Genomic DNA, 27590 nt, shown 5'->3' with positions numbered 1-27590 from the left:
GACTGTATACAGCTTTCCCATCTTCGGTTGCAAAGAATATAATCAGTCTGATTCTAGTATTGACCATCTGGTGATGTCCACATGCAGAGCCATCTCTTGTGTTGTTGGAAGAGGGTGTTTGCTATGACCAGTGCATTCTCTTGGCAAAACTCTGTTAGCCTTTGCCCTGATTCATTTTGTACTCCAAGGCCAAACCTGCCTGTTACTCAAGGTATCTCTTGACTTCCTACTTTTGCAGTCCAATCCCCTATGATGAAAAGATATCTTTTTTTTTGGTGTTAGTCCTACAAGGTCTTGTAGGTCTTCATAGAACCATTTTACCTCAGTTTCCTTGGCATTAGTGGTTGGGGCACAGACTTGGGTTACTGTGATGGTTTGCCAAACTGAATGGTTTGCCCTGGAAATGAACAGAGATCCTTCTGTTGCTTTTGCGACTGCACCCAAGTACTGCAGTTTGTACTCTTTTGTTGACTATGAGAGCGACTTCATTTCTTCTAAGGGATTCTTCCCCACGGTAGTAGATATAATGGTCATCTGAATTTAATTCATCCATTCCAGTCCATTTTAGTTCACTGATTCCTAAGATGTCGATGTTCACTCTTGCCATCTCTAGTTTGACCACTTTGTCCACTTTTAATTTACCTTGATTCATGGACCTAACATTCTAGGTTTCTATGCAGTATTATTCTTTATAGCATCAGACTTTACCTTCACCACCAGATGCACCCACAACTGGGTGTTTTTATCACTTTAGCTCAGTCTCTTCATTCCTTCTGGAGCTATTTCTCTGCTCTTTTCTAGTAGCATAATGGGCACCTACCGACCTGGTGAGTTCATCTTTCAGTATCATACCTTTTTGCCTTTTCATACTGTTCATGGAGTCCTCAAGGCAAGAATGCTCATTAAAAAGGGGGAATAATCTAATAGCTGTCTGTTGTTATTTCCATTTCCATCTCCATTTCCATTGGAGATGTACTTCAATACCTTACTGATATTACTTGGAGAAAGAGATGTATAATTAACACCCTGGTATGATTTTTATGAATAGGGAAAATATTAATAGTAATAAGTATTATTTACTCAATTATTTTTTTACTGATCATTCATACTTAGCTACAGAAATTGGAAATATTATACTAAGAGAACATATTTTATAAGATTCCAGTGTATCCTAATGAAGCAAATAGTTCAATAATTTTTTGTATTTCCTAATAACTAGGACTCAAGATTAAAAACATTTTCATCTTCAAAGCCTTTACCTTAAACATAACAGCTCTAATCAGTAGGCCCCCCGGTTCCCCTACCTCCTGGTTGAACAGTGTCATCTTCCTGAAGACATATGCAGTGTTCCCCTCTTCTGAGTGGCAGGTGACTTGGTAGCAGCCGTAGGATGAACTTCCTGTGGGTTCCGGCCAATACTGGTGACACTTAACCTGGTATCAATAAATTTTAGAAATAGACATAATTTAGGTTCTCCAATTTTTTTAATATTTTAATTTTTAAGAACTTTCAAGCTTAAAGAAATGTGACAAAAATAATTTAATGAATTCTCATATACCCTTCAATTTCACTCATCTCACACACTAGTAAAGTAATGCTCAAAATTCTCCAAGCCAGGCTTCAATAATACGTGAACCGCGAAATTCCAGATGTTTAAGCTGGTTTTGGAAAAGGCAGAGGAACCAGAGATCAAATTGCCAACATTCGCTGGATCATCGAAAAAGCAAGGGAGTTCCAGAAAAACATCTATTTCTGCTTTATTGACTATGCCAAAACCTTTGATTGTGTGGATGACAATAAACTGTGGAAAATTCTGAAAGATATGGGAATACCAGACCACCTGACCTGCCTCTTAAGAAATCTGTATGCAGGTCAGGAAGCAACAGTTAGAACTAGACATGGAACAACAGACTGGTTCCAAATAGGAAAAGGAGTACGTCAAGGCTGTATATTGTCACCCTGCTTATTTAACTTATATGCAGAGTACATCATGAGAAACGCTGGGCTGGAAGAAGCGCAAGCTGGAATCAAGATTGCAGGGAGAAATATCAATAACCTCAGATTTGCAGATGGCACCATCCTTATGGCAGAAAGTGAAAAAGAACTAAAGAGCCTCTGATGAAAGTGAAAGAGGGAAGTGAAGAAGTTGGTTTAAAGCTCAACATTCAGAAAACTAAGATCACAGCATCCGGTCCCATCACTTCATGGCAAATAGATGGAGAAATAGCGGAAACAGTGGCAGACTTTATTTTTCGGGGCTCCAAAATCACTGCAGATGGTGACTGCAGCCATGAAATTAAAAGACACTTACTCCTTGAGAGAAAAGTTATGACCAACCTAGAGAGCATATTAAAAAGCAGAGACATTACTTTGCCAACAAAGGTCCATCTAGTCAAGCAGTCGTGTATGGATGTGAGAGTTGGACTATAAAGAAAGCTGAGCGCTGAAGAATGATGCTTTTGAACCGTGGTGTTGGAGAAGACTCTTGAGAGTCCCCTGGACTACAAGGAGATCCAACCAGTCAATCCTAAAGGAAATCAGTCCTGAATATTCATTGGAAGGACTGATGTTGAAGCTGAAACTCCAATACTTTGTCCACCTAGTGCGAAGAGTTGACTCATTGGAAAAGACCCTGATGCTGGGAAAGACTGAAGGTGGGAGGAGAAGGGAACGACAGGATGAGATGGTTGGATGGCATCACTGACTGAATGGACATGAGTCTGAGTAATCTCCGCAAGTTGGAAGAGGCCTGGCCTGCTGCAGTCTATGGAGTCACAGAGAGTCGGACATGTCTGAGCGACTGAACTGAACTGAACATATACCCTTCACAGAGATCTGTCAACAAGCAACATTTTTTTTTGGTCATTTCTTCTCTTTGTAATAAGAGTCTGTTTGGATATATTTCGAAACTTCAAATATCTTGTTTACAACAAGCTTCCAACCTTAAGTAATTATTACTATGAGGGTGGCAAATGGTATACTAATCGCTATATTTCTTAGATTTAATAGTAAGAAAGACTCTTCAACTAAAATGGGAAATGCAATCCATTTACTTTCATAAATTAGGATTAAAAAAATAAGATTTAATGACATACAATTCTGTTACATTCTATTCAGCCATTTAAAACACACTACTCTATCATTTTTAGAATATCCACAGAGCTGTGTAACCCTCACCACAATCACTTTTAGAACATATTCATTACTCCCAGAGGAAGGCCCACATCCATCGGTAACGACCATGCAACTCCTCTAAGCCACCTGTCTCCTTCCATCCCAGACCTGGGCAACCACTGCTCTACTTTCTGTCCCCTGTGGCCTACTTTGGACATCACATATAATTGAACCATAAAATATGTTGTGTTTTGCCGGGAGCCCGCGAGAGACATTCCACTCGTGACAAAGGTCATGAGGAAGGAGGCTCGGCATACGCAAAGGCGGGCTCGAGCCTCAGGAGTCCCCTCGGATATTCTCGAGCATCTACCCCCCAAAAACCAGAGTCTGCCTGCTTTATTGCTTTGTGCTCTCACCTCTGACTTTACTGGGGGCTGTCCCCCACCACCATCTCGCTCTCTCTGTCAAAGAGTTAACTTACAGCTCCAATTAATAAAGTTCCTGGGCAATTAGGAGTGTTTAAATCCAAACCCCTCAGATGGCTCTCTAACTCGCCTGACAAGTTTACCCGGACTCCTACAGCTATGCATACGATTGTTTACAGTCTCCCAGCCTCCAGAGGCATGGGAAGCTTAAGATATTCAAATAGCTTAGAGCCTCTCAGAGAGTTAGAAACTGTCAGAAAAAATCTAGTAAAAGATTTCATTGATGAGCCAATGTTTGTTGCCAAGTTTCCACATCCCCTGTATTGTATCCATGAATGTGTATTAATTAATAAAGTTGGTATGTAGAAAAAATAAGTAGTGGCCTTGGTGTTAGTAACTTTAGACCCTTAAGGTAATAAATTCTTTCCTTTGTTGTAAACCCATTACACATCCGCCCTATATGAATGCAATTTTATCTTCGGAAGATGGCGCCAAACCTTAAAATAATTACTCTTAGAGAAAATAAGTCTTTGTTGATAAGTCCTTGTCAAGAGTCATAAAATGTTAATAAGCCTTCTGGCCAGAAGATGATGTAAATCACCTAAACCATTTGTATACAATAAATTTGCAGGAAAGAAACCCTGGTTTTTGATAAGGATCAAAGACTGCTGACTTTGCATCCCCTATTATCCTCTATGTGTAACTTAGGGTATAAAAGCCCCTGTTGAAAATAAAGCTACGGGCCTTGCTCACCAACGCTTGGTCTCCCCATGTCATTTTACTCCTTAACTTCCAGCAGAGTCTCCATCTGGAGCGTGGATATCCTCTGCGACCATTTATTTGCCTGGGCTTCTAAGACCCACTAGAGAAGGTGTCTAAGGTGGGGCACCTTCTGCTATTCGAGAGGGCGCCTGCGGCCTCCGTGGTCAGAGCTAACCTGGTGTCACGGGTTATATTGATTTTCCGTGTAAACCAAGCTACTCAGCTTCTTTTATCCACTGAATTTTCCTACTGAGCTATCCTCATTCTATTACTCTTTATATCTCTAATTAACATTTGAATAGGTCACTTAAGCCGTCTCTCCTTCGAATATCCTTGATCAGCCGGGGCTGGACCCCGGCAGTGTTTGGTGACTGGCTTTGTTTACTTAGAATAATGTTTTCTAGGTTTATCCATGTTGCAGCATGTATCACTTTTCATACCTTCTTACTGCTAAATAATATTCAACTGTATGACTACACCATATTTTATCTGGTACATTTCGCTTCTTTCTACCTATGGGCTACTAAGAATAACGCTGCTGTGAACATCTGTGCACCAGTTTTTGTGTGGACATGTATTTAATTCTCTTGGGTATTTCTATGAGTGAAATTGCTGAGCTGCAGTCACAATGTTTAGCCGCTTGAAGAAATGAAGGGTGTCTTCAAGGTAGTTGCATCATTTACCAAATCCATCAGCAAGACAGTAGGTTCCACTGTCTCCACATCATTACCAACATTGATTATTTTCTGTCATATTTACTTTAGCTATCCAACTAGCTATGAAGCAGTATCTCACTGTAGCTTTCACTTGCATTTCCTTGGCGACTAATGATGCTGAGTATCTTTTCATGATCTTATTGGTCATTTGAATGTCTTCTTTGGAGAATCATCTATTTAGATCCTTTGGCCATTTTTAAATGGGATATTGTTATTTCATGGCTAAGTTGTATGAATTCTTCACACATTATAAATACAAATCACTTATTCAAACATATTATCAGTCCATTTAAATAATAACAGCTAACATCACATTTCTTTTAACACAGTATGTGTTAGTTGCAGTTTTAAGCACTTAACCATGATGATTTTAATCATGACACCATAAGAAAGGAAGTTTAAAGATTACAAAAGAGAGTAAATCAATATGAATATTTTAACTATAGATGTAACGTAATTTGAAAAATGTCTGAGCAATGTGTAAGATTCAAGTATGACTTACTCTGCCACGTTCAACCTGTGTGGTCAACATCACAACCATGGAGGAGCCTTGTTCCCAAGTCATCTGCCAAAAATCTGTACAAGTGTGTGGTAATGGCCCTTGACAAGCAATGTACTGATTTATAATTCTAGAAGAAGGAATTTCCATCTAAAAAGAAAAAGACACAAAACCAAAATTGCTTTGCATTATTACTTTTTCTTAGGATCAAATATAGGAAAATCATCTACTAAATGATAACTGAATTAATCTCAATAAATTGCAGAGTCAGTAAAACAAATCTCTATCAACTATTTTATTTGAAGAAGTTTCTTGGCAATGTGCAGTAGCTATATATACTTATCTTTCAATTAGTGGAAACAGAAATTTAAATATTTTCCAAAGTACTCTTATGAAATTAAAAGCATCTATATAGAGAATCCTGTTTCACAGGCAGGGACTTGGTATAGAAATAAAAAATATTTCTCTCTATAGGAAACAAACACTATATATAAAAATAAACAACAAGGTTCTACTATCTAACACAGGGAACTACATTCAATATCCTGTAATAAACCATAATGGAAAAGAAAAAAAATGTCTCTAAACAGCTTATTAGTAAATTTTGTGAGGAGCAAAAATTCTGCCATTTGCTTTAGTTTAGATTTTTCATATTACATATGTGTTTGTATATTATGTAATATGCATATAATTATATATAATATACATATAACATGAAAAGATTGGCAAGTATTTTAAATTCATTATTTTCAGAAGTTAAGACTGTAACTATTTGGGGAAGATAAACTATCATCCTATTACATTTTAAACACTGAATTCAAAAGGTCCATGTGTTTATTTCTGGGCTTCCCTGGTGGCTCTGCTGGTAAAGAATCTGTCTCCAATGTGGGAAACTTGGATTCGATCTCTGGGTTGGGAACATCCCTGGAGAAGGGAACGGCTACCCACTCCAGTCTTCTGGCCTGGAAAGTTTTATGGACTGTATATAATCCATGGGGTCGCAAAGAGTCAGACATGACTGAGCGACTTTGACTTTCACCTCACTCACCATACTGTTGTTAACACTTTGAACAATAATAACAACAAGCACTTAAATTATTCACAAAAAGTACAAATCAAACTGTAAGAAATTACCATTTTTTACCTACTAGATTGAAATATCAGAAAATTTGATAATACCATATACACATATGTAGCCTTTATCAGAAACCACGGGTTCATATATGCATTGGAATTCAGAATTTGGGGGATTTTTGAAAGGTTCTTCAGTGCACACACCATGTAATAAGTAATGTTCCTTGCAAGCTATAGGTCATTATTCTGTAATCAGTCATTATCAAAAAGTCTACAAATAATAAATGCTGGAGAGGGTGCAGAGAAAAGGGAACCCTCTTGCACGGTTGGTGGGAATGTAAATTGATACAGCCACAGTGGAAGATGGTATGGATATTCCTTAAAATTCTAGGAATAAAACCACCATGTGACCCAGCAATCCCACTCCTAGGCATATACCCTGAGGAAACCAAAACTGAAAAAGACACATGTACCCCAATATTCACTGCAGCACTATTTACAATAGCTAGAACATGGAAGCAACCTATATGTCCATCGACAGATGACTGGACAAAGAAGCTGTGGTACGTATATACAATGGAATATTACTCAGCCATAAAAAGGATCACATTCAAATCAGTTCTAATGAAGTGGATGAACCTACAGTCTATTATACAGTGTGAAATTAAGTCAGAGACAGAAAGATAAACATCGTATACTAACACATATATATGAAATCTAGAAAGATGGTACCGATTAATTTATTTCTGAAGAAAGAGATATAGAGAACAGATTTATGGACACGGGGAGTGGATTAGAAGAGGGTGAGATGTATGGAGAGAGAAACATGGAAACTTACATTACCATATGTAAAATAGATAGCCAATGGGAACTTGCTGTATGACTCATGGATCTCAAACAGGGGCTCTGTATCAACCTAGAGGGGTGGGATGGGGAGAGAGATGGGAGGGAGGTTCGAGAGGGAGGGGACATATGTATAATACTTACAGCTGATTCATGTTGAGGTTTGACAGAAAACAACAAAATTCTGTAAAGCAATTATCCTTCAATTAAGAAACAAATCAACTTTTAAAAAAAGTCCTCATCAGAGGTACAAAGTAAAGTTGATCCTCATTAATTATGGATTCGAGAACAAACCTCAAAGTTTAGATCAGCCCCTCTTATTACAAACGACAAAGGTATAATTAAAAAAAAAACTTACATTTATATAATTTGCATTGATATAGTCTTCATTACCCTTTAAAATGACCCGTGTAGCATCATCTGAAAAAATTTAAAAGAAAGAATATTTTAATAAAGTTATGTTAAGAAGATTAAACTTAACACACAAAGAGAATAGATACTTACAAGGCGAAATATCTCTGTATCTATTTTTGGAAATGTTCTGAGGTAATTTGGCACAACACATTGTCATTCCAGGCTTTTTCCGATATAGTTGCTAAAAAAAGAAAGTACAAGACAGGTTCAGAAAGCCATCGAGAGTTTTTACTTTTTTAGACTTGATTCTATGCTATCAAGAAATGGGTTTTTACCTTGGAATACCTCATCTATACAATGATGTATCTTAGGTTAGTAAAGTATTAAACCAGGTTTGCAAAGCTGAATTCTGCAAAATTTCTAATTTGAATTATAAACATTTTGAAAAATGGTAAAACATGTAAAAACAATTTTGCTTACAGAAAGAGTACCTGAAGTTTTAAATAGCAAATCTATAGGAAATATTTATTTCATTTATTTTATATTTAAAGGTACTCCTTTATTTCTTTTTTAACATATATCCACTCTTTGTTAGATTTTTCTTCCCATTTAGGTAGTGTTCATTTAGAGGTGTTTAAAAGGAAAACTGATGTGCCCTAAATATTTTATCATCATTTATCTATAACATATACTCCAGAGCAACAGATATTAATGATGGCTAACTATGTTGAAAAAAATTAGAGAAGGATTAAATATGACAAGGCACAAAAACTATTCTTTAATTCAGGATTTTTAAGTCTATAATAGTCTATCTTCATCTGCAGCCTTTCATAAAAACAGCTATTTAATTATAGAAAAAAATGTTGTTTGATGACATAGACCTATAAAATATTTTCTCCCTCTTTTAAACTGATACCTATTAGTGAAACCACAGCTAGAATTTGGGGAGTAATTTTTAAAACTTTACACTTTACAACTCTTTTTGCCAATATTTCTCAGTAATATTTTATTAATACATTATAACTGATACTAGATTAGGCAGTTAAGAAGTCATGAAATTAATAAAAAAATATGGGCAAACACCTTTTCTATATCATGTTACTTACATCAAACTGTGTCAGTACTGTTCCTGTGATAAGGCCCTCAGCCAGCTGGATCATCGACTCTCGCAGGGAGTGGTCATCCTGATGGACACTGTCGAGAGGGGCTTTCTCAGGAATGTACTGGAAGTCTGGCTCATTTTCTAGCTTTTCTTCCACTACATCATACACAGCTACAAACACAAAACCAATATGGAAACCTTAATGAACTGGCAAAAGGAATTTATCAGATATTATTTAATTTAAAGTGAAAAAAATATTCACTTATTTGTCACTCATCAGATCTGAGTCTGGGGTCACTGTATATGGGCCAAGAATGTTGTAGAGTTGAAAAAGTACCTCTGGGGAAAAGAAGGGTTCTTGGCCATTATTGCTGAAAATGTCTGCAACTTGCAGAGACAGTAAGAAAAAGAGGAATGTCAAGAAGATCTGCTCTGAACATATCTGTCCTTAATCTGTAGAATCTTGGGCAACAGCACCAATGGAGACCTATCCACCACACATGTAGACAGGAAGAGTTACACATGAACTGAACAGAATGCTACACTAAATATGTTCTATTGTTGTTTTTCGACATATTTATTAAACAACTTAGAGGACCAGTTTTTTTATTTTTTAATATATTTCTTTATTTGGCTGCACAAGTAAGGCACTTGGGATCTAGTTCCCTGACCAGGGATGGAAACCAGGCCCTCTTCTGCCTTGGAGTGTGGCGTTCTAACCACTGGACCACTGGGAAGTCCCAGGAAACCAAATTTCCAAGGAGAATTCTAGGCCAGAATTCATAGTCATGGGAGTGAGGAGAGCCAAACTCTAGGCTGTAATCCTTAGCCCAGTCTCAGCCTGCCCTCCTCTTCTTTCCACCCTCAGCTTCACTCTGTAATTCAGGGGCCTATAAACATACCATGAACAACATCTCAGTCCACACAGAAGCTCAGTCTACACTCCTGTGGAAACTGCTTCTTATGATACCTTATTGGCCTATATCCTGTCACCAACCCTTGGGAGAACGGACCTGGGAAAACTGGCCACAAAAACCCAGGAAGCAGGCTCAGAGCTATTTGGTCAGAGAACTGAGAGTTGAAAAAAGTGGTCTAGAAAGGAAGGAGAGGCCATAGGTGCTGGCTTGCATGCACCCTTGGTCCTGCAGAATCCTGACCCCCATGGGGGCAGCAGAGCTGAAGAAGGACAGAACCTTCTAAAGGACAGAGTCAAGCTCCTGCCTTTAACAGGCTTTGTTCCCGCTCAGATACAAATGCATTTTTGAGAAGAACAGATTTCTGAAATGAAGAATGCAAAGACAAAAAGATATGAATGCGTTTTGTCTAAGAAGAAATAAGATTTAAAGAGGAAAAGACCAGGAAAAACAAGCTCTTATTTTCTGATATTTTTAACTAATTAATTGATTACGGCTGTGCTGGGTCTTCATTGACGCCTGTGGGCTCTCTCTGGTGTGGTGCATAGGGTTCTCACTGCAGTGGCTTCTCCCGTTGCAGAGCATGAGTTCTAAGCTCTCAGGCTCTAGAGCGCAGGCTCAGTGGCTGTGGCACATGGGCTTAGTTGCTCTGCAGCATGTGGAATCTTTCGGACCAGGGATTCAACCCATGGCCCCTGCACTGGCAGGCAGACTCTTAACCAGTAGACCACCAGGGAAGTCCTTTTCTGATATTTTTGACAAACATAATTTAAATTTTTGATTATACATTATTTTTTTTAAAAAAATGGATATGACACCTGCACTGAAAGTGAATCCTGGTCCAGATTTTAATGATAAAACAGTATTAGAAAGATATTTGCCAAAAGAAGTAGGTACCAGGTGGGTTCCTCTCCTAAAGTATAAATGGGGTAACTTGGAATTGCAAAATGACCATGCCTTTTCCATTATATAGACTTTTGTTCATATTCTCTCTCTGTACTAGTCATGAATTTGCAAGCAGGTAATGAACGTCTTCGTGAATAAATGTCTTCAACTATAATACGATGTTAATTCACTTGTCTCACTGGATGGCTGTAAACATTAAATGAGAAGGTATGGAAAAGCCAGGTCTATGGAAAGCATTTAAGAATTATTAGCTAATATGATTATTAAGTTCTCCAGGATCTGTTATCAAGAGAAAATTGAAAAAAATAATCAAATTCAGAGACAACTCTTAGTATGAAAATTAAGTTGCTTTATGTGACAGAAAATGCCTAAAAATATCCAATCTAAATAAATGAGTTCCTTTAAAAGTCAAAAATGTAACATTCTGTTGAAGTCTTCTAAATTTTCCTAGAAAGCTAATTTTTTTTTTTTTTTAAACAAATTGAAGGTGTATGGCAATTCTGTGTTGAGCAAGCCTACTGGTATCACTTTTCAAGCAGCATTTGTTACTTTGTGTCTCTCATATTTTTCTAATTTTCCCAAAAAATTTCAAACTTTTTGTTTTTATTATATTTGTTATAGTGCTCTATGATCAATGATCTTTGATTTAGTATTTCAAAAAAGATTATGACTCCCTGAAGGTTCAGATGATGATAGCAATTTTTAGCAATAAAGTATTTTTAAATTAAGGTATGTACATTACATACTTAACAGACTACAGCATAGTATCAACAAAACTTTTATATGTACTGAGAAATAAAAAAAATATGTGACTTGCTTTACTGTAGTATTTTATTTATTTACTGTGATATTTATTGTGATGGTCTGGAACTGAAACTGCAATATCTCCAAGGTCTGCCTGTAGAGAAGATAAAATGAAAATGTCTGTACCCAAGAGGCAAAATGGGTGTGTAGGGGAGTAGATATTTCTAATTACATTTTGCTCCTTATGGTATGTAGTCAGCAACTAACAATGTGACATTAACCAATAATTACTCTTCTGACTAAAACTATGATTAACAATAAACTGTTCAGAACAAAACTAGAAGAATATGTCTAACACTAGATAGTACAGGCACTTAAGAATTTTTTCTCAGAGGAGAATGATTAATGTTGAGGAAACTTGAAACTATGCCATTATGAACACAGGTTGAAGGACCTGGGATTGTATAACTGGAAAAGAAAAAAAAAGGACAGCTTCTAGTAAAACTCACTGCAAAACACTGATGAGGGATTGAACTTATCTGTATTATGTTTAGTCTGCATACTGCATAGCACAAAGAGACAGCACTAGAAACACTGGGATTGAAGGAAGATGGACTTTTAGGTCAATTAATAATTTCACACTGTCCACAGGGGGAATCAACTGCTTCAGGAGCCACTGAGCACTCCACACATGGCAGGATATTCTTGAGGCTGTCATGGAAACTAAACTCTAGCTTGTTGGTTTTCTACAGGTGGAACAGCAAGTATATCTGAGTACCTAGGACTCCTTGAGCACCTTGGGGGTGAGAGAGGCAATTTCAGTCATGGTGGTCTGGAGAGAACTTCCTGAGGCTGACATCTCAGCAGAGCCCTGAACGATGTGAAGGTATACACTGTACAAACGTCAAGAGGAGTGCTTTAAGCAGAAGGACCACCAAGAAGGCCATTACAGACAACAAGAGAGTGAGGAAGGCAGAGGGGCAGGCAAGGTGGCTGAAAATTTGCATTTGACTCTACATGTGAACAGTTCTCTGGTGGCTCAGTGGTTAAAAAAAATCCACCTACCAATTCAGGAAACGTGGGTTCGATTCCTGGGCTGGGAAGATCCCCTGGAGAAGGAAATGGCAAACCACTCCAATATTCTTGCCTAGAAAATCCCATGAACAAAGGAGCCTGGTGGGCTACAGTCCATGGGGTCTCAAAAGAATTGGGCATGACTTAGCGACTAAACAACCACCACTCTGAATGGAAGCCACAGGTCAGTCTGGTGTGACCAAGTTCTAAGAAGTCCACTCTAGCTGCTGTGTCTAGTAATAAACATGAGGGAATTATTAAAAACATGCAGTAAATCATAGAGTACCCACCGTTAGGACGAACTAGAAGGACCAACTCCCCAGAATGTCTCTCACAGCTCGCTTTGATCAGCAGGACCACCTGGTCGTGGGTGTGCTCTGCAATGTCCCGACCGTTGATCAGTACCACTTGGTCCCCTTCATTCAATCGAGGGACACACAGGTCAGCCTGTCAAGGGATGCAAAGAAGGTTTCAAATTCACATGTAGCTTTCTGGAAGTAAGGAACAGCAATTTACTTTTATAGACTCCAGAGCAGAAATAAAATTACATACTGAAATCATCTATCCATTCACTCATCTATTAAAAAAACAGAAATAGAAAACTCACTTTCAGACCTCCCTGGTGGTCCAGTGGTGAACAATTCATCTGCCAATGCAGGGGACACAGGTTCAATCCCTGGTCCAGGAAGATGGGGCAGCTAAGCCTGGGCACCACAACTACTGAGTCTGTGCTCCAGAGCCTGTGCTCCGCAACCAGAGAAGCCACCAAAATGAGAAGCCCATGTACAACTAGAGTAGCTCCTGCTTGCAGCAACTAGAGAAAGCCTGCATGCAGCAATGAAAACTCAGTGCAAACAATAAGAAATTAAAAACAAAACTCACTTTCCTATAAAGACATCCTTTTTTTCCTTCTTTATTAATAATTTTCCCCCTGATGCCCTAGTACAATTCCAGACATACAAGTAAGACTAATGCTCTCAAGTGCATAGATCAAGGTAGCTCTCACTTTGCACTGTCCAGATACATACAAATTTCAGTTGCACAGTTGAGTTAAATAACACCAAACTCCTAACATGGTGCGAATTTCAGTTACTGCATAAATTACAAGTAACTGCATAAAATTCAAAACTCGCTGTTAGCCCGACAGTCCAAAAATCACTATATAAATCATAAATATGCAGCATGATCAATGACCAATCACATCCCTTCTTTCCAAATGTACTGATGGCTTGTTGTTATGCATCAGTTACTCAGTTCATATGGAGATAGCAAAGCAGGTACTTGTGTGGTCTCCTTGTCTCCCAAAGATAAACCCATTTTGAGTAAGGAGTAACTGGCCAAAAAGTTACGAGAGCAGCAAAGAAACAAAAAGGGACAGTGCTGAAGGTGAAATTCAAAGTGAACATAAATGGAGTTATAGAAGTAACTGACTATGTAAATATCAACATTTCTATTGTTTGAGAGACCCTAGATATGCAGAGAAAGGAATTTAGAGAAGATGAACTTATTAGAGAGAAGAACTTATTTAGAGAAGATGAACTTTCACAAATGATGAAAGTGGCTGTGACAAGAAGGATGAAGATGTCCAAGGAAGTGATGCTGGCAAGAAACTTCTTGGGACTTCCCTGGCGGTCCAGTGGTTAAGACTCCACACATCCAATGCAGGGGGTGTAGGTTCTATCCCTGGTCAGGAAAATACCATCCCACATGCTACAGTGTGGCAAAAAATAAAAATAAAAAATTGAGAGGAAATAAAAATGGACAGATCTTTAAAAAACAAAAACTCAATCCAGGAAGTCCTGGAAGATATTTCATATCACTGAAAGTCCAAAGGGCAAGGGGAAGTGGGATCCAAACTTAGATAGAATTATCACTATTTGTTGAGATAAATAAGGAAAAACGCTCACCCTGTAATTTAGGGTATATGACAAGAAAAAGAAAAGCACTGTTCACAAATTACCTTTGGTAAGTTTTCACAAAGAAATAAAATACTTTGATTCTCAATGTTTCTAATGTTCTGAATTACAGGATAATAAATCAGTATTAGTTTATTATTTCTTCATTTCCCAATATGTTTAAAAAAGAAAGCATCAGAAATTTTAACGTTTTGATAAAAAATTTAAAGGTCATGGAAAAAAACACAATTTTCCCCATTGACTCAGTACGGGTTCAGGCCATATGGTTATATTTATAGCCCTGCACCACTGTGCGAAAACAAACAAGTAAATAAGGTAAAAGAAACCAACAGAAATATGGACAGCCTGTTCCAGGAATACAGTAATGAGAATACAACAGAATTAAGTTTGCAGGATGATGGGGCTGGGCCTTACAGAAAGGGCTGTGGCAAAGGCTTGAAAGATAGAAGCAGGACTAAACTCACTATATAACACAAAGTCAACGAAATCCAACAAGGTACTGTCATTAATAGAAAGAGCACCGATCCAGAAGTCAGGTTCTTCCACTGCTGCTTATGAAATGTGTGATTTTAGACACCTGAAATTCTGAAAATGGAACAGGTATCTATTTTAATTATGCATAGTTGTAAAATTTAAAAAATGAGATATTTCAATGTAAAGAATTAAAACCTGGGAAAATTCAAAATTAAGGTTCAGACCATTCCCTTGAGGTGCTCTTTCTCTATTTCTCGGCATGTTATAGCACACTACTAGTTACCTATTATAACTGAAGGGAACCCTCTTACACTTAATCATCTTCTGCTCTTTGTCAGGTATAATTTCTTACTTGCATTTCATTCTGATTTGGAGTCTACATCAGATGAATTTTGCTGGGACAACAGCTATTGGCTTGAATACGATCAGACAGGAAGAAATACACGACTTTGGAAATTGCTGTTGTTCAGTCACGAAGTCATGTTTGACTCTTTGCAAACCCATGGACTGCAGCACGCCAGGCTTGGAAATAACTTGAAAATTACTCTGTTTCAAAAGGTGTCCAATAGAGAAAATGACATTAAACTATTTTAAACACTGCCCTTTTCTACCAATCACCTAAAATGAGGTTTCTAAACACTGTGATGGTCTCTAAGTTAATAATATTTAGTTATTTATTTAACTGATTCTAAAGTCAGCCACTATTTACAGAACATCGTTCTGGCAGAAAGGAAAAATTACCAATATAGTAATCTGTATAGCCTAAAAAAAATTTAGAATCATACAGTTCTGTTTGGAAATTAACCTGTCTATAGAGTGCTCCCTGAACATCCTTGACTGAATTGCAAACTATCCACGTTCACTGCTCAGAAAAAATCAATATTTGTTTTATGACTTTACCTGGCATACAAATAAAAAAAGATTTCTTTCCTAATTGTAAGGGCAATACATGCTCACCATCATGATTCAGACAATTAAAAAAAGGAAGCAAGAGATAAATATCAGTAATTCCACCACCACAGTGAAATACTGTTAATGATTTCAGCATGTTTCCAGATTTTTAAAACATAACTCAATTAAAAAAACTGGATAAAACACATATGAAATTATAATATGTATTTTCATTTAGTTGATTTACAATATTGTGTTAGTCTCAGAAGTACAGGTAAGTGATTCAGTTATACATATTAATACAGGTATGTCTTTCAGTTCTTTTCCATTACAGGTTATTACAAGACATTGAATATAGTTCCCTGTGCAATGAAAGTAAATCCTTGCTACTTAACTATTTTATATACGTGGTGTGTATCTGTTAATCCTGAACTCCTAACTCACCCCTCCTAGCCTCTTCCCTCTTTGGTAACCATAAGTTTCCTTTTTATGTCTCTGAGTCTGTCTCTGTTTTATAAATAAATTTATTTGTATTATTTTTAGATTCTACATATAAATAATACCATATAATATTTGTCTTTTTCTGTCTGACTGACTTCACTCAGTTTGATAATCTCTAGGTCCATTCACATTGCTGCAAATAGCATTATTTCATTCTTTTTATAGCTGAGTAGTATTCCATTGTAAAATATTTTTCAAAATACTATCTTACGAAAACCTGTCCATACTTACATAATACTACATCATCTATTATTTCAATAGCCGCAAACCAAAGCATAATTTATTTAGTCAGCTCTAATGATGTACATTTTGATCTTCCCTCCAATTTTAATTTTCACAAACTACAATGAACATTGTTGTGTATCCTATGTTCTGTTTCATAAGAGGTAATTTTTAAAAGTAGAATTATCAGGTCAAAAGACATATATTTGACTTTTAGTTAAAACTTTTGTACTGGGGAAAGCTATACATTGCACAGTTTAAAAAGCTGACTTGGTCTGTAAGATTATTAGGACAAGAAACCATTTTCTGCATTCTTCCCTATGCTCCCCTCATCCCCCCACCACCTCATTTGAGGCAACTAGTTTCAACATTTTAGCTACAGCTTTTGTATTTACCTTAGTATCACTATGTAACTTTGCAATTTCATTTTTTAGTTTTTATTTTAGACATTATCTTTCTACTTGATAAATGAGAATACAGCCACCTCTCACCTCATCTTGCAGTAGCCCTGTCCCCCAATACATATTTTCCTATACATACTAAACAAATAATTTTGGACTACTTCCCTTATCTTTCACATGTGTAGTAAGTTTATTTTATACATCACATCCCTGTCTTGTCACTTCTGATCACAAGGGATTTGTTTAAAAGAGGACATTTGATCCAAGCTGAATCTATGAGGTTTTGCTTCCTCTGAGTCTATAATTTAGAGTGAGGAGTCTAATGACTCTGGGGTGCTGAGCTGGTTACATAAAATACAAACCCAGAAGTTGCTGGTAGGCACATCCCTTCAAAAGAACTGAGGGACATAATAGTGGCAGCTACACAGTTTCTATTTAGTTGAGATTTTGGAGTCACCATCATATCTAAACAAAGAGTGTGTCTGTGGTGCTAATGTTACAGGAACTTGGCTTGAAGCTGCTACTAAGTACACTTTTCATTTAGAATGTATTTTATTGTAGCTTGAGAGATTAAGCTGATTCCAATACAGACCGGTTTACACCGAGAAAGAAAAATTCACAAAAAAAGAAATGGACATGAAAAGTAGTTCTGATGATTTGTAAAATTCTTTCTAGAAGTCTGATTATATTCCTGTCTTGGGGTTTTGTGATACACCTCTACAGCTGTACGAAAAATTTTGTATTTATAATTAAGCCAGGGGTATGCAGTGACAGACTTTATTTTCTTGGGCTCCAAAATTACTGCAGCCATAAAATTAAAAGATACCTGCTCCTTGGAAGGAAAGCTATGACAAACCCTAGATGGTGTACACCCTAGATGGTGTATTCAAAACCCTAGACATCAATTTGCTGATAAAGGTCCACATAGTCAAAGCTATGGTTTTTTTCAATAGTCATGTATGGATATGAGAGTTGAATCATAAAGAAGGCTGCTACACAATTTCTACTCAGTAGAGATTTTGGAATCACCAAAGAATTGATACTTTCAAATTATGGTGCTGGAGATTACTTTTGAGAGTCCCTTGAACTGTAAGGCGATCAAACCAGTCAATCCTAAAGGAAATCAACCCTGAATATTTATTGAAAGGACTGATGCTGAAGCTCCAATACTTTGGCCACCTGACGCAAAGAGCCGACTCACTGGAAAGGACCCTGATGCTGGGAACAATTAAAGAGGAGAAGGGGGTGACAGAGGATGAGATGGTTAGACAGGATCACCGACTCAATGGACATGAATCTGAGCAGACTCTAGGACACAGTGAAGGACAGGGAGTGCTGCAGTCCATAGGCTCACAGTGTGCTGTAGGCCACGGGGTCACAAAGACTCAGACACAACTTAACAACAACAAAAATTTCACAAGTACTCTGTTATTTGCAATCAACAAGTTCTTAAAAACCAGAACCAAAACTATATATCATGATATCCTTGATCAATCTTGACTGTGATCTTCAAATCAACTTTGAGGTTGCTGCAAAGCACCAAAATCCCATAACTGGTCTCTTTCTCTCAGGCTGCAGGTTCCTACCTTTCCCAGGACAGAGACAGTTAAATGATAATGGGTACTGACTCAAAGTTTTTTAAGAAAAATGCAGTTAAACAGAATAAACAACAGAAACGGGAATCTGAAAGCAGTATTTACTATATAATGAGCAATAAAAATGATGTATCCACAATTTATTAAGAATTGTCCTTATGATTCACAAGCAGAAAGTTTATGAGTGCTGAAGCTGAAAGAAAGGGCAGGGGGGCAGGGGGATTTTCATCATCATGGGTACATACAGTATTTTCTTTACTTTTGCTTAGCATGTTCACAATAAAGAGTTTCAAATAAATATTTTAAACAGAAAGTAGACAAATATAATGTAAATAAATGATTCTAAATGAAAAAAGAAGTCAATGAAAAAGCAAACAAACTATACCTCTGTCTACATTTTGCTATTTAGAGGGGTTATTTTGATAGAATCTAGAGTCTTTGTAAAAACAAGTATTTGAAAAACTGTTCTAGAAGATAGGGAAGAAATAAAAATTAACTTCTCAGCAATTTAGGAGATTCAGCAAACAACATGTGATACTTGACAAATTAAATGATTCATTTCATTGTTTTATTTATACTAAGAAAATAAGTATGTATTCTTGAAGCTAGGATCACTGAGAAGGCTGTTGAACTCACAGGGGTTCCTGGTGCAACTCGGGACACGATCACAGGCATCTTCTGGTCACATCCTCCCTTCACATTAGAGTAAATCAAGCATTAGTCAGCATAACAGATATAGAAACACCTTATTTAAAAGATAAGTGCAATACAAATTCTAAGTTACCTTTACATTGAATCCAAACCTCCCATTTTCATCAGGTTTCATTCTGATTAGAACGAGATTATCATGTGGAATACCACCGTTAGGCTTAAAAAGACAAAAATAGATGACTCATCATTCTCTTCATTTATAGGCTACTTACTTTCAGATATACAGGAAGCATGCTTTGTGTATGTTGATATTATCTAAAGTGTATAAAGAATCATAATTCAAATTTCTCTCTTGCCTTACCACTGTATACTGGACTATAGGCGCCAGAGTAACAGGGCCTTTATTAATTACCTAATTAATTAACCACAGTGTCCCTAGAACCTGGCTCAAAGCTTTGCACAGAGCAAGTATTTGTAAGTTTTACATGAATTCATGATTCCCTCTGCTTTTTAAAAACAGCTTCATTGAGACACAATTTACTACACTTCACCCATTCAGAAAGTATAATTCAAAAATTTCTGCTACAGTGACAAAATTGTACCAACACCCCTACTATTTAACTTTAGAACCTTTTCCTCATCCCCCAAAGAAACCCTGTGTCCATCATCAGTCACTACCCCTCTGCTTGCCCCCATCCCCCAAGTCCTATTCAACCCCTCATCTATTTTCTCTCCCTCTATATATACATACTTGACTATTCTGAACGTTTCATGTATGTAGAATTACACAATATATGGTCATTTGTAGCAGGCTTCTTTCACTAAATGTTTTATGCCTATTCTTTAAGGTAAGTATCTGGCTAATTCTTTCTTATCCTTCAAGACACAGGTCTGAGATGATCATTTCTGGGAAATCTTCCCTTAAATCCACAGCTGAATTAGTTGTATTTATATACTTGTGAATTCCCTAAAGTCACTTCTAATTACAGAACTCATCCTCCTCAATGCACCAGTAGCATCTGACACAGGTGATTACTCTCTCTGTGACCTTCTTCTCATCAGCTAGCTGGCTAGTTTTCTTTCCTACCATTTTGTCTGCATCTTTTCAGTTTCCTTTGCTTTCCATCTCCCTCATGTTTATAGCTTGGAGGACTAAAATTTCAGAATCTCTTATTAAGGTAATCTGCACACTCTACACTTCCTGTCTCATGGTTTTAAATATTCTGTCTACATGCCATCAACTCTCAACATTATAACTTCAGCTTCAATCCCTCCCTTCAACTCCAGAATCATGTCTCTAAATGGATTCCTAGTAGACATATCATTGTGCCCCTATCGAGCTCCCGATATTCCCCCCCACACCGGTTCTACCTGGAACCTTTCACGTCCCAGCAAATGGCAACTTCATCCTCCTAGTTGTTTAGGCCCCAAATCTTCCTATTATCCTTGATTATCTCTCCCTAGTACGCTACAACCAGTCCATCAGCAGACTGTCAGCTCTACTCTAAAACTCCACCCAGAATACAGCCATGTTGGTCCAATCACCACTGCTTAACAGGATGACACCTCATGGCCAGTTTCTCTACTGCCACCCTGCTTTTGATTTTTTCTCAACATAAAAGCCAGAGTGAAACCATTAAAACCTAAGTGACAGCACATTGCTTCTCTCCTCCGTTATGTCCATTTGCTTCCAATCTCACTTAGAGACTGGACAAAACCTTTACAAGACCGGGTATTTAGGATCTGGCCCTTTCCTGTTCCTTCTAGTTTGCTCATTCTGCTCTGGCCACACTGACCCCCTTGGTGTCCTCTGACAGTATCAGTCACACCCTGTCTTTGCACTGTTGTCCTCTGGGCTTATCTGCTCTCTTGTCAAGTATCCATGTAGTTTATCACCAAACTCATCCTTGGCTCACACTGTAATACTCCACTCTGGAAATTTCCTAGCCCTTTTCTGCCTTGTCTCTGTAGCATTTATCTAATAGGCTATAAATTTATTTAATTTGTTTACAGCTCGTCTCATCCTTATCCTTAGAATATAAGTTCCTTGCAGGCAGAGTTTTTTAAATTTTATTCTACTATATTCCCAGAGCCCATAACAATGCATGGCACAGAGCAGGTATTCAATAAGTAATTTTTGCTTGAGTGGAAAAACAAACTAGACTGTAGATTATTTAACAGCAGGGACAATGTCTGATTTATCTTTGTATGCCCACTACCTACCTTAGTAGGTAAAGAAAGACCTCAGTTAACTATGAACCAATGAATGATACATAGGAATCACCACACAGGTAGCACTAAAGTTGTCATTCATTTTGAATAAGGATTTTGATCTCTATGATGTGTCTGTGGTGGCACAGTAAGTGTGGGAGAACTTTAAATGGCTGCCTCTGGCTTTTCACTTTTAGACAGTGAGGGAGGATCATGGGTGAAGAACAAGAGGGTAAGTGAGCAATGGCCAACAGGCCATTTGGCATCACCCACACCTCCTGTGGGGCCTCCTCTCCTTGTATCTCATTTTATTCCTTGATATCCCTTTAAGTTTCCTGAAATACACCCATATTTCTGTCTGTCCTATACTTCTTCATAAACACAATGTATCCTTAAAATTTATTAACAACAATCTGACCTTTGATTCATCTACTTGAAAAAGCAATGAAAATTCACAAATCAGGGGATTCTAAAAATTTACCATTTTTGTTTGGTACAAAGTACTAAAATATCTCATGGATATATTTTGAAGAACACAGCAATTATATATTCCAAAGACCTGCATTCAATTTCAAAAGGTTGATTAAAATGATAAAGTTGCTGCACTTAATTATATAATAAAATTAATGATATTTAATAGGCTATCAGCATTTGTTCTGGAAATGTGCTTTGCAAGACTGAAACCAACAAATCTGTCAAAAATTAACTTCTAGCGCAATGTTTTATAAATGATGATAAAAGAAAATTCCACAATTGGGTTATATGATGGCACAATTTATGAGTAAACATATGATGAAAAAGAGAAAGTACTGTAATATAATTTACAGATAAAACAGGCTAGGGTACAAAAGAAATTTCATTTACAATTAAACATTTTCAAAGAAATGTGAGTATCTGAAGAAACTACTTACAGTAGATTTTTCAGGAGACGATGGAACATCAAATGTTTCATTAACATGGTTTTCCAGATCTTGTTGAGAATGTGAATAATGAATCTGGCTCCAACTGTTTTTCTTTGATTGTTTGGGTGGTAAAGCTGGAGGCTGCCCATCTCCAGGAGTCTCTTGTGATCTAGTTAGGAAAAGAAGGGAAAAAAATTAAGTATTTTGGAAGCTGTCTTACAGAATTGTTATTTTATTTTATTTTACTTTATTTATTTTTTTTTTTTCAGAATTGTTATTTTAAAAGCTGGGGTCAAGCAACTCAGATATTTACTATGTCTAGTAGGAGACAAGCTTTGAATACCATATTTATTTGCAAGTGCCACTGTTTAATGAAAACTTTCTTAACTTTGAAGTTTAAAGTAATAAATCTAATTTCTTAATTTATCAAATCTGTAAACAATTCTACAGATTGTTTATATAATAAATAATAAAATAACTTTAAGGATACCCCTATGAAGAGATTTATTGATCTACCATAACAATGTATATACATTTCCAAAAACCCCTTTCTAAGGTCTTCAGTGGAGTTCTATGGGCAGGCAGAGAGATAACTGAGAGCCAAGCTGTGCACAGATACCAAGCTATAACACAGATACTCGGTGCCACCTTAGAAATCAAGGGATTGTCCATTTTATTTGGAAATAAAATGCAATCTATGGAAGTGATGAACACAATGGGCAAGAGTGCTGAGTTCACTGAGGAGACAAAACTAGAGAAGACAGTGTTGGAAAACCTGTTAGGTGAGGATGCAAGAACCCAATTAACATTAGAAAGCAGATGCCTTAGGCAGAAGCAGCAGGAGCAGATGAACTGACTCTGACAGGGGAAACCTCAAGGTTAAAAATGCACCTTTTAGGAAGGAGCACAGTGCATGCAGTAAAAGTTGAGTTTTTCACAAAGGCCAGAAGGGGGAACCAGTGGTTCAACTTGGACCCCAGAAAGCCTGTGTCCATAGAAGTCTTGGACTTGAAGGGACCCGGAAGGGGAAAACTGACCATCAGTGGGGTTTTTATTTATCTCAGAGGTCGCAGGAGATCCTTTGGGAAAATAAAAGAATTTTTATCCCACTGCCTGAGGACAGGTGAGAGAGAGTTGACAGCTGCTGTGTCAACCTCATGGCTGCTGCTGTGGTAATTAGGACAGGCTACAGACAGATGCTGCACATCTACAAGGCCTGCAAGAAGCAGAACTGTACCCTTCACTCCTCCCTGGCTGACATCAGGACTGGCTATATGATGTGCTCTGGCAATGAAATATGAGTAGCCACTTCTGAAGGGAGTATTTGTGTTTGTGTTTCTCTCTTCCCTCAGGCAGGAAACCAGCCATGTCCCAACAGGGGCTGCTATCAGTCTGAGCCTTAAATGATCATGGCATAGAGCAGAGCCACAGGTGATCCATGAGTATACGGAATGTAAGGGAGAAAGAACCCTTGTTGTACGTTACTGTGAGTGGGGAGACTCTGCTACCATGGAATAATTTGGCCCAAGATAACTGACACACAGGTTATTGCCAGAGTGGCTCTTGGAGACATGCTGCTCTTGGTAGAGAAGCTGTGAACTTATTGAGACTTGCTGCTAGACACGTGGTAGATATGGCAGTGATACTAAAACCTGCTTAGTGCCGAGGTAGTCAGCCAGGATTAACAGTGAATGATCTAACTTCTCCTAAGAGAAAATACAGCTCTTCTAATCTAGTATAAATTATACTTGCTAAATACGCAGATTAACAATAACAACCACTCAGCGGTCTACATCGAAGTCTTCAGGGCTCAAAGTGCTCTAAATTCTGGTAAGTCTATAAAGACTGCATCAGAGAGCATATCTCCCCATTTCAGCAAAAGCTTCTCTGAGGTCTATCTTGATGGCTAGAGACTCCAGGTCCCAGACATACTAGTTTTTATTCTGCTAATTTCAATTGCCAAGAACTCAAGCCTCTGAGATCTAATACATTCAAGGGTTGGTGGTCCAAGAAAATGTCCTCACAGATTACAATAGAGATGTATGTTTCCACTATGGCCTGCTGTAGGGGATTAGGACAGGTAACTGTAGGCAACCCTTGGCAGAGCCTCAGATATGAAATTTCTAAAAAGCAGTTATCAAAATACTCTAAGACTTCACGAAAACCAGAAGTCACTGGACCTCACATGGATTAATCAATAGGTCTCATCTCTTCTTTAGGACTAAGTATTACCATGTGGGGAAGGTGAAGAGAAGCTTTTTTTTTTAGTTTTGCATATGGCTATCACACCTGGGAAGCATTTCATATTAAAACTAAAGATCTTGGCAAGACTATAAGGTTAAGATCAGGTGGGAATGGAGTCAGAGCAACTTTCTTTATCCTTGGTTCAGCTAACTGTCTAAACATAGTGCCAAGACAAACAACAGGGACAAACATACACCTGATAGGCAGCACGGTGTCTAAGTGAGCCATGCCTGGTGGGCAGGGGCATCACGGCAGCAGCACTCAGTTACAAGAGGGGACACTCTGCTGACTGCTGAATCTGCATTTCCGGGGTTAGAGACTAGGGGTATATGGTCCAAAAAACTATAGACGTGATTTTTATTATGTGCTTTTGATTAGTACCTAGAGAAGGAAATGGCAACCCACTCCAGTCTTCTTGCCTGGAGAATTCCATGAACAGAGGAGCCTGGCAGGCTATAGTCCACTGGGTTGCAAAGAGTCAGACACAACTAAACAACTAACATTCATTTTGATTAGAAATTATTGTCCAAGAACAGTGGCTGCAAATTCATGGCTTGTGGGCCAACTTTAGCTAACAGACATTTGGCCTGTTCACTGTAAAACTGTGAGTTGACTACATTTAAAAAATTACAAATCTGGATTTCCAGAATGAAAAACTTGGAAGCTCTGGAAAAAATGGACCAGCACTACAAGTTGTTAACAACTGAACAAAGCCAAGTGATAGCTGCTGCCTTTAGGTGACCATGGGCATTCCAGTCCACATGAATCCCACCCACACTTTGGTCGGTGTCTGAATATACCTTCTCCTTTACTTATTCAGAGTCTGCAAGAAGACACAGGAAGGAAGAGACTTTAAGTGTACTGACCTGAGTTGGGATTTGAGTCAAACTCTATAAAGAAAAGGTAAGGAGAATACAGTGCAGGCTGGAAGGACTAGGCAAGATCTCAGAGAGGAAAGACAATACAATTTTGGATTTCAGGATAGGACTATCTGTCGTCTTTCATTGTTTTATGTAACTTTTTTGTTAAAGTAACTTCACAGAGAGTGAGACAGGCTCTCCACAAGTCTGATTATTGCAGAGGGTTATTATAGTTTGTCTGGGGAACTTTCACAAACTAATTATGTGCTCTCCCAGTAATCCTGGTAGCAATTACCCTTTCTATTTTTTCAACTTCAATAACCAAACATTCACACTCTCTTCTTTCTACCTACCTATCTTTCTACAGTGTATAAAAGTAATTAAGAATATAAACAAAGACTCCTAAAATTCTTATTCTGGGCAAAAGCTATCAATTACATTTTAAAAACATACCCATATTAACTCATCTTATTTTAAGAAATAACTTCCGTGTTCATATTTAATGCAGAAGTATTACATGCAGTCAATCTACTACTTAAACAATTATCTAGGAAGATGACTTTTTTTTTAAAGCAACAAATTTTATTTAGCATAGTCAGTCCCAACATTCAGCACAAAAAAAGTTTACAGAGGATAGAAAATGCATTAATAAAAGCCAGTCTTTACCAAAAGAAAACAGAAAACATATTATTGATTCAAAATATTTTACACTTGAATGATAAACGGCAATAACTTATTTGGGACACCTACTAATATAAGAGAAAGTAAGAGAAGAAAAGAATACTTTAGAAAAGTTCAATCTCCATCTGGTATCAGAGAAGTCAGTAGAGGTCACTGAGACCGGCAGTCTTTCTTGCTTTCTGCATTAGTGCCCTCAGCTGGAACTGTTTATGGGACAGAAGACGTACATGCTTTAGGAAGATGTCTAGGTCTGTTACTCCCTGCCTCAAAGCTTCTCCCAGGTAAAAAATAGTGTCTTCAATAGCATTTTCCTCTGCATACAGATTTAGGATCTGTTTGTATAGTGGGGCTGTGGGAATGATAACTTCATCAATATCATTGTTTTCAGATTGATTTTCCATTTTCTCCAGAGCAGAACTGAGTTCTTTCTCAAAAGTTCTATGTTTTTATCAACCTCAGCTACTTCTTGGGTAACCATCTCTTTGAGTTTCTGGTGACCTTTTTTCAGGTCTTCCTCTGTTCGTTTCAAGGCATTGAGTTCTGCCTGGGCACAATCCGTTTCCTCCTTCATCCGCCATCTCAGTCTGTCACTGACTGCTGAGATGAGAGAGGCTTGGATAGTGTCCTTGCTGATTGTGCCATCTCTACTGGGACCAAGAGTGGTCACAGGAGGCTGGGAAGGGTACTAGGAACTTGTTGTGGCAGGATACTGACCACCAGGTCGGTAAGGACAGCCTGGGTAACCACTCGGATTGGGAGGGTACCCGGATGGTATGCAGAAATCCCACTTGTCATACCTGGCATGTAGGAAGAATCTTGTGGCCCTATTGCCTGGTATGGTGGATAGGATGCTGAAACAGTAGGACGAGAGAAGACTGGAGGTTCATCTCCAAACACCACAATCATGACTTGAATAAGCCCCAGTAAGTCTGACTGTGGGTGCTTCCATTCATGTAGATAAGGAAGACGTATCTTACCATTAGCATCCACATGCTTTCCTGTTTTAATAGTCATTGAGCTAGTAGGCTTAACAAAACAGGGGGATTATACGGATATGTGTCCAGCAGCCACAGGCAGATTGGAATATTCTATGTATTACTTCTATAAGGCACAGGAATTGTTCCAGTAAGGTTCATTAGTTCCCTGGAACTACCATCATTAAAAACGTATGAATCCAATACAGGTTTGAGATCTTTGTATAAAGTAATAACGTTAACAGTTTCACATACAGTTAGGTCTCTGTATTTGTACTTGGACACCATTTTCTTGAGCTGGCTCTCCGACCCTGCCATGGTGGCCGCCTCGTGACTCCGGTCTCTGCAGGCAAAGGGTCAGCCACTCCAGGGCCGCCCCAGGCTGCCCCACAAAACCGCACATGGACGAGCCAGCCGCCCCACTCCCACCCTCCCTCTAGCAACAGGAAGTCAGCCTCCACCGGAAGATGACTTTCATAGGTAAACCATGTATTGTAATTTAAAATTATAATACATTTGAAATAATATCATGAAATAGGC

At 37.9% G+C, this 27590-nt stretch overlaps 1 protein-coding gene and 1 pseudogene across 5 annotated transcripts in view; both read right to left on the bottom strand.

Moving 5' to 3' along the window:
- The window catches only part of PTPN4 (protein tyrosine phosphatase, non-receptor type 4 (megakaryocyte)), a 212308-nt gene that overhangs the window by 20285 nt on the left and 164433 nt on the right, over positions 1-27590 (bottom strand). For all 5 annotated transcript variants that reach the window (XM_010860800.1, XM_010860797.1, XM_010860801.1 and 2 more), the window contains 9 exons: positions 22301-22460; positions 19312-19395; positions 19164-19220; positions 12818-12974; positions 8894-9060; positions 7938-8028; positions 7792-7853; positions 5520-5666; positions 1305-1433 (listed from right to left, as the gene is read on the bottom strand). In XM_010860800.1, coding sequence (XP_010859102.1) covers positions 1305-1433; positions 5520-5666; positions 7792-7853; positions 7938-8028; positions 8894-9060; positions 12818-12974; positions 19164-19220; positions 19312-19395; positions 22301-22460 — 1054 coding nt within the window. The remainder of the gene's footprint in view (positions 1-1304; positions 1434-5519; positions 5667-7791; positions 7854-7937; positions 8029-8893; positions 9061-12817; positions 12975-19163; positions 19221-19311; positions 19396-22300; positions 22461-27590) is intronic.
- On the bottom strand, positions 25025-27454 carry LOC105003570 (annotated as a pseudogene).

Source organism: Bison bison, unplaced genomic scaffold (genome assembly GCF_000754665.1).
Source record: "Bison bison bison isolate TAMUID 2011002044 unplaced genomic scaffold, Bison_UMD1.0 scf7180017864471, whole genome shotgun sequence".
Classification (NCBI taxonomy): Eukaryota; Metazoa; Chordata; class Mammalia; order Artiodactyla; family Bovidae; genus Bison; species Bison bison.
Note: the sequence above shows the minus strand (reverse complement) of the source record. Positions and strands in the feature narration are given on the sequence as shown.